Source organism: Clytia hemisphaerica, unplaced genomic scaffold (assembly GCF_902728285.1).
Source record: "Clytia hemisphaerica strain Z4C2 unplaced genomic scaffold, Clytia hemisphaerica genome assembly, whole genome shotgun sequence".
Classification (NCBI taxonomy): Eukaryota; Metazoa; Cnidaria; class Hydrozoa; order Leptothecata; family Clytiidae; genus Clytia; species Clytia hemisphaerica.
In genome coordinates, this window is record NW_027104057.1 from 1,766,682 (window position 1) to 1,774,166 (window position 7,485).

At 36.6% G+C, this 7,485-nt stretch overlaps 1 protein-coding gene across 1 annotated transcript; it reads right to left on the reverse strand.

The window, feature by feature from the left end:
- Positions 1-2,713: 2,713 nt before the first annotated feature.
- On the reverse strand, positions 2,714-7,196 carry LOC136812302 (ATP synthase subunit beta, mitochondrial-like). Its single transcript, XM_067068799.1, has 6 exons — positions 6,901-7,196; positions 4,876-5,172; positions 4,356-4,699; positions 3,847-4,182; positions 3,471-3,638; positions 2,714-2,994 (listed from the first exon to the last, which is right to left on the reverse strand). The coding sequence occupies exons 1-6, from the start codon at positions 7,160-7,162 to the stop codon at positions 2,863-2,865; spliced, it is 1,539 nt and encodes a 512-aa protein (XP_066924900.1). The 5' UTR covers positions 7,163-7,196; the 3' UTR covers positions 2,714-2,862.
- Between the last annotated feature and the right edge of the window lie 289 nt (positions 7,197-7,485).

Here is a 7,485-nt window from a genome sequence, read left to right on the forward strand (position 1 = left end):
CCGGCCTTGATTTTCGCTTCATCCAACGCAAGTTTTTCCATCAAACATTGGAAAATCATGTTGGATGAAAGCGATCAAACTTCATCCAACACCGTCCAACACGATTTTTTTCTTCTTTTTTTGAATTTTCGTTTTTTTCCAAAAATCTGAATTGACGCAAACCGGTCCAACATTTCATCCAACATCAGAAAAAAGGCATGTTGGATGAAATGTTGGATCGGTTTGCCCTGGCCTTAAGCAATCAATTTGCGGACAGTCAAATTATTATAAACTTGCACACCAAAAACTTGAGTTATATTTAAGTTCCGTAGGCTTGGAAGGAGATGAGGAAATTTACTAGGCTTTTATTGCAGCTACAATGCTGGACATAATGTAGGAATTAAGAACTTGTTTTAAACTAATTGATATCGATTGCTTACTCGTCAAAATTACAAGCATTTAACGAATGACAGGTTACACCTATATTCACCCTCGGCAAGCCCAGGGGCCCACGTATTTACGACGCAAGAGAGCCGAAGACCGTACATAGGAAAAATACAATGAAGTATAAGCCCGAAGGGCTAGAAGTCAATCTCTTTGGTAGGATTTGAAGCCAACAAATCCTACCAAAGTTGCGCGGCCTTAAGCGACCCGCCTAGTTTTTACACAAATGACAGATTGAAACTAAAATTTACCGCTTAATTTCGAAAAATATATCACTCGAAAACAAAGGAATTGCTAGATTCAATCCGTCATCAAAAATACGGCGCATATTTTAATGCTTCAATTTTTCTTGCCTGAGAAAGGTTAGAGATTGACCTCTAGCCCTTCGGGCTTGAAACTCAATGGAAAAATACGTCGACTCAAATGCCCCGGGACGAGATGGAGTTTTTACAAGCTCTTATTTGATTTGGTTGGTTGTTAACCAGTAATAAAACAGTTTTGTTACTTTTTCTAAAGTCATTTTTATTACTTCAAATGACCAATTATTAAAGTATCTTATAAAAACTCCATCCTCCATCCTTCTGAGTCGTGTGTCCCACGTCAATGCACCCATCAGCATATTAGCATCAGTGAGGTATGTGACCCTGGTTTTTGAGGGTGACACCTATTTTGAGCAGTTTTGATGAATCTAAATAGGGATTATGACAAGATGCAAAGAAAAATTTATTCTGGCAAGAACTCATTTTGAGGAGAGTAATATTAACCCTATTAGCCCCAAGGGGGGGGGGGGGAGTAGAATCTACCACGCTGAAGTTCTTTTGTGTATATCTCGTCCAGATCTAGGCTGCACACATCCCCTCTGATAAGTTTTGATATAGGGGATGCGAATCAGGCTCACAAAACGTTTCCGAACTTAGCAAAAAATCTGCTAACCAAAAAAAGAGTTGAATGATAGAGAACTTTGATTGACAGTTTGTCGTCTTTTGTTATCTTGAGAGTTTTATTTGCTAATTCAATTAATTTCGATAAACAAAACGGAATAGAGGAGAAAGAGAGATTTCTAGCCATATGTTCTTTTTATTTGATTTCTATTTACGTCATCAAATAACTCGAACAATACATATCGAGTGTTTTGAAAAATACAAGTCGCCAAAATTCTGCAAAATACATAGCTATTCGGTAATTTTCTCGGAAGCGATATCAGAGCCCGATTCGCATCCCCTATATCAAAACTAATTTGGTATGCATGCAGCCTAGTCCAGATTAGGTTTTAATAGGGAGGTTAAGTATCAACAAAGATAGATCTACGTGACGAACGGACCTTTTCTCTGCAAGATGGTAAGGGCAGCAAAGTAGGTGTTATATCTTCTTTGTTCAACAACGAAGATTTTCACGGTTTTTCGTTCTTGAGTTGTTTTAGCCTGGATTCTAGAAAATGCAGGTCCACATGTTTACTCAGGTTGCGAGTCAATACCCGTCCGTTCGTCGCGCTGATTTATCTTTGATACTTATTAACCTCCCTAATGGCTTTTTATTTAAAAAAAAAGTTTTTCCAAACGATGACGTCATAAAATTAAATTTTAAAATCTTTACTCATCTTCAGAGGCTTTCAAAATCTAAATATCTGTTCGACTGTAATACAATACACGTTTTTTTTTTAAGAAACATGCTGAAGCTGAGAAAATAAATTTTAGAAACATTTAAGGCTCAAAAGGCCGATTTTTTAAGAAACTGCTCGAGGCTGAGAAAATAAATTTTAGAAACATTTAAGGCTCAAAAGGCCGATTTTTTAAGAAACTGCTTGAGGCTGAGAAAATAAATTTTAGAAACATTTAAGGCTCAAAAGGCCGATTTTTTAAGAAACTGCTTGAGGCTGCTTGGTAAAACTAGTTTTTTAAAAAAAAATAAGAACGTGTAGTCGATTTTGTAAATACCATGTTTGGGCTTTCTTCCAAGTGGTAGAAACTTTGTCATGACGTCAGTTTTTGAATGACGTCAAATTATTTTCTCTTCCTGGAAATTTGTGTCATAATGGAGAACTGTATCACATTTCGTGGCCATAGCTCTTCTAGATCAAAAATAATGAAGGGTGGTAGATCCTACCCTTCGGATACAAAAATCGAAAAAGGTTGGGGTTAACAGGGTTAAATTTTGTCAAATTTGGCCCAGAGTTGCCATGTCCTAAATTTCTGCTATTGGATGGCTTTTAAAAAGGTATATGATAGGAACATGGTGACCAGATATTAAAATGCAGAAAAAGGAATCGTAGAGACAAGGACTTGTGAAGAAATTTGACAAAAGATTTATACAAATTTATTTCGAATTTATTAACACCCTAGACAGGCAAGTATTACTGGTCGGTAAATGTACACATTTAAAAGATAGTAGTGTATAAATTTGTGATATTTTTATTGGTGTGGGTTTTTTAAATTTGACGAACTAAGATGTTTCTTCAGCGAGTCTGTTAGCCTTTTCGACGACGTCATTGATATCACCAACCATGTAGAAAGCGACTTCGGGAAGATGATCTAATTCTCCTTCTAAGATTTTCTTGAATCCACTGATGGAATCCTGAAAAAGAAACAATTATGTTCATTTTCTGTATAAACGTCACACCAAAAAACACTTCGACAGAATTATAAGCAAATGTGACCCAAATTTACCATTTTTAAACGGTTTTTCGCCCAAATTGGCCCAAAAAATTATTTTGAAAATCAGATCAGATATACATAAGAAACATAAGAAAAAATAAAAAAAAACACCAAGGCAGCCGCGAGAAATGCTCATTTTCCCTAAAAATAATTGAAGGAATTTCCCCAAATAAGAAAATCCGATTTTTACGGCTAAACAAAATTTCCCGGGAAAAACGGCCTTGGTTTTAGACCGTAGCCCTCTATCTTGATGAAAAAATCAGACAAAACTGAGAGTCAATCCCGAGAAAGCTGGTAACAGACGAACGAAGGTTAAATTAAAGGACCTCCAACCGAGGTAGGTCCAGAAAACAAACAAAGCCAAACTTCTGATTTGCAATCAACACTTTTACTCACTTGAAGAGAAACTAATTTGCCAATATGACCAGTGAAGATTTCGGCGACTTGGAAAGGTTGAGATAAGAAACGTTGGATTTTACGGGCACGGGCGACGGTGTTCTTGTCTTCTTCAGACAATTCATCCATACCAAGGATAGCAATAATATCTTGTAATGATTTGTGATCCTGGTGAAAAAAAAATCAAGATTTGCGAGTTAAACTTTCTGACACCTGATGTGGAAATTCTTTTTAAAAGCTAAAGGTCGGAAACATTTTTAACCATAGAGTTTTTGCGTGATCGTGCTTACAGACTTTGCTAAAGTTGGTCCGAATCCTCAATCAAGAGGTATCAGACAATAAAATAAGACAGAGATGAAAGGATTAATTAACTTACTTGGAGGATCTTTTGAACAGAACGGGCAACATCGTAATGTTCTTGTCCAACAATATTTGGATCAAGGATACGCGAGTTAGAGTCAAGGGGATCGACAGCTGGGTAGATACCCAATTCAGCAATACCACGAGATAAGACAGTGTTGGCATCCAAATGAGCAAAAGTGGTGGCTGGAGCAGGATCGGTCAAATCATCAGCAGGCACATATATAGCTTGGACAGAGGTGATAGATCCCTTTCGAGTGGTGGTAATACGTTCCTGCATAGTACCCATGTCAGTGGCAAGGGTTGGTTGGTAACCGACAGCGGATGGGATACGACCCAAAAGAGCAGATACCTATATTTGAACAAAATTATATATTCTTTAAACATAGTACAAGGGTGTTTAGTGTCAAGATTTGGGATTCGACTGGTCGAACTTGTTTGCTACAGTGCAAAGATTTGTTAACGTAATTTATGAACAATTTTTATCAGCTGTTATCTAATGGGAACTTTAAAGTGTTGGCTTACCTCAGAACCAGCTTGAGTAAATCTGAAAATATTGTCAATGAAAAGCAATACATCTTGTCCTTCCACGTCACGGAAATATTCGGCAATTGTTAATCCAGTTAAAGCAACACGGGCACGAGCACCTGGGGGTTCGTTCATTTGTCCGTATACAAGAGCTACTTTGGATGAATTGTCTTTTAAGTTAATGACACCGGTTTCCATAAATTCGTGGTACAAATCGTTACCCTCACGAGTACGTTCACCAACACCAGCGAAGATTGAGTAACCACCATGGGCAACAGCAACGTTGTTAATAAGTTCCATAATTAAGACAGTTTTGCCTACACCAGCACCACCAAAGAGACCTTAAAGATAGATACATATGATTTTACAAGTTTACACGCCCTTGAATATTTGGAGACAAATGAGAGAAATTGACCTTGAGAAATTTACTCTAGTTGAAGAACTTATTCTCAAAGCCGGTTGAGAACGCTCAATTTTGAGTTATAACAAGAAATGAATGCAAGAAAACTTGACTAACCAATTTTTCCTCCTTTAGCATATGGAGCCAACAAATCTACAACTTTGATACCAGTTTCTAAAATTTCTTGGTTGACGTTCATTTCGATAAATTCTGGAGCTTCAGTGTGAATGGGTGATTTGATTTTTGTTTCGATTGGTCCCCTCTCGTCAATGGCTTCACCAATAACGTTCATAATTCTACCCAATGTTTCAGGGCCTACAGGAACACTGATTGGATCGCCAGTATCAACAACATTCTGTCCACGGACAAGACCTTCAGTACCGTCCATAGCAATGGTACGGACAACATTTTCTCCTGTGGAAGATAAAATGAGCACAAGAATACGATGGTTATATTCCCTAGGATAACATATCAAACCAAAACAGCTAACAGTAACACTGCTCTATGCTACAGAAAATTTGTAAATGCCAGAATTGTTTGACAGAAAACTTTAATTTACTTCTTTAAAACAAGGAAAAAAGGGGCTATTACGTGGCTTTCATGTTTCTACAAGCACAATTCACTTTTTAAACTTTCACAATGATCGTAGTTGAGTAGCTTTTCTGAATTTACATAAATCAAATAATATGCGATGCCTTAAACCAAAACCACAAAAGGAAAGGCCTTGCCAAAACACCCCTACCATAAAATCTACAAAAGCATGAAAATTGACAAGATAACTGATCAGATTTTCCTAATTTTCAAATCATGGGACAAGCTGGTGTTTTTACAAGCTCTTTTTTGATTTGGTTGGTCGTTAACCTGTCATAAAACAATTTTGTTACTTTTTCTAAAGAACGCGTCATCTCTTTTACTTTTAATGACCAATTAGTGAAGCAAGTATCTTATAAAAACTCCAGAACATCCCCAAATCATGGGTCTACATAGGACGCCAAAATGGTAAAAACTTTTTTGAAAATGATGCTTTATTTTGAAAATTATTATGGCATTGTAGATTTGTGTATGTAATGACTTCCTCTAGTCGAAATTTCAAATCCATACTTTAATCCGTTCAAAAGATATCAGTTTGCATTTTTCAAAAAAATTATCAACTCTGTTTGCAGCAGTAAATTCTTGATAAATATCATTTAATAAGAATTACATATTCATATTAACATATATCCGTATACTTTAGGCGTCAAAACTTTTGCGAAGTAAAATAATCTGAAATTTACGACATTTTGTTGCCTGTTTGACAATTTTGTTTACGAGCATAAACTTTCGCAAATGGACAGGGATTTTTCTTAGCACTTTGAGCAGGAACTGTTTTTGTTAACTCAGATTGAAATTCTAATATATGCCTGAAATGGAACTTGCTCAGCAAAGCTGTACATTGATGAACCCGGGAGTCTTGTGAGTGTTCAGAGGGTGAAAGCTCCCAAAACTCTTGAACACTAGGATAATCATATATTGTTGCTCATAAATAACAAAGGGTAATTTTGCTAGCAAAAAGCTTATTTATTTTGGATTGAGTTAATGCTGTTTTGCTTCTGAAAATTGATAAAAAGTAGTTAGCTGCATCAATAATGACTGAATTTGGCATTAATAACCGAATTGCCAAGACTGCAAGACTCTTACCTACAATTGATGAGGTGATTTTTTCCCTTCAAATTCTGACGTCATTTAAAATTAAGCAGGGTTAATCAAAATCTTTTAGAAAAATGAAGTTAAATAAAAGTGACTTGTGAAATCTCAAGGCTATAGCTCTATTTTTAAACGTGAAAGAATAAACCCTGGCTAAATTCTAAGCAAAGTATTGAAGAAGTTTTACATGCAAACTCTCAATAAATTTCTTGAGGCACTGGCATTTTTTTTAGGGTCAAAAACTTCTCCAGTATAGATTTTTAGCACGATTTAAAATATTTGTGTAACCTATCAGCTCTGGACTGCCTGGACCGCCCCAATTCTATTACTCAACTTACAGCCCTATACCAGGCTAGCCCCAGAATTTTTTAAAAATACAGCCCCCAATCAAGCAAAAATGGCTTAGCCCCCCCTCAAGCTCAGGTGGGGAGGGGGGGGCCCATTATACAAAATGCTTACCTAAATGTTGAGCAACTTCTAAGATAAGTCTAGAGTCACGACCATGAACTTCAAGAGCATTGAGAATCGGAGGTAAATCATTGTCAAATTGTACATCTACAACAGCACCAATGACTGCAACAATGTGGCCGACAGCAGCTGCAGCTGCAGGAGTGGAAGTTTGTGTGGCAGCGTCTTTGGCTGCAGCAGCAGCTTGTTTGTTAGTTACATCTGTGCTGACAAATCTTTGACCTATTAGAAAAATAGTGGTAATCAATACCATTTAAAATGATAGAACTGAGTTAGTATTGAATAGTGCAGAATGGGTTGGACTGGTCTTATTATCAAAGCCTGGTAACATTTAAGAGCCATTTTTTTAAGAGTCTTCAGGGTGTGATACCTCATCCTCTTGGATTTTGATGAAATTTTGACCAAATGATCCATCACACAAGAAAATAAATAAGACCCTGAAAATTTCACCTTGATATCTCAAGTAGTTTTGAAGATACAGCGTCTCAAAGATAGGCTACTAAGCAAAAATTGACCGCTAAAAATCATGAACTCTGGTGGGGAGCAGATTTTGAAAGCCAATGAATTTTTATTCAA

Bases quoted from the DNA above. Each gene is read 5' to 3' on its own strand.
- LOC136812302 (XM_067068799.1), bottom strand. From the start codon at position 7,162: ATGGTATTGATTACCACTATTTTTCTAATAGGTCAAAGATTTGTCAGC. The intron at 4,183-4,355 runs GTAAGCCAACAC...GTTCAAATATAG, and splicing joins TTACTCAAGCTGGTTCTGAG to GTATCTGCTCTTTTGGGTCG. The intron at 2,995-3,470 runs GTGAGTAAAAGT...TTTCTTTTTCAG, and splicing joins GCAAATTAGTTTCTCTTCAA to GATTCCATCAGTGGATTCAA.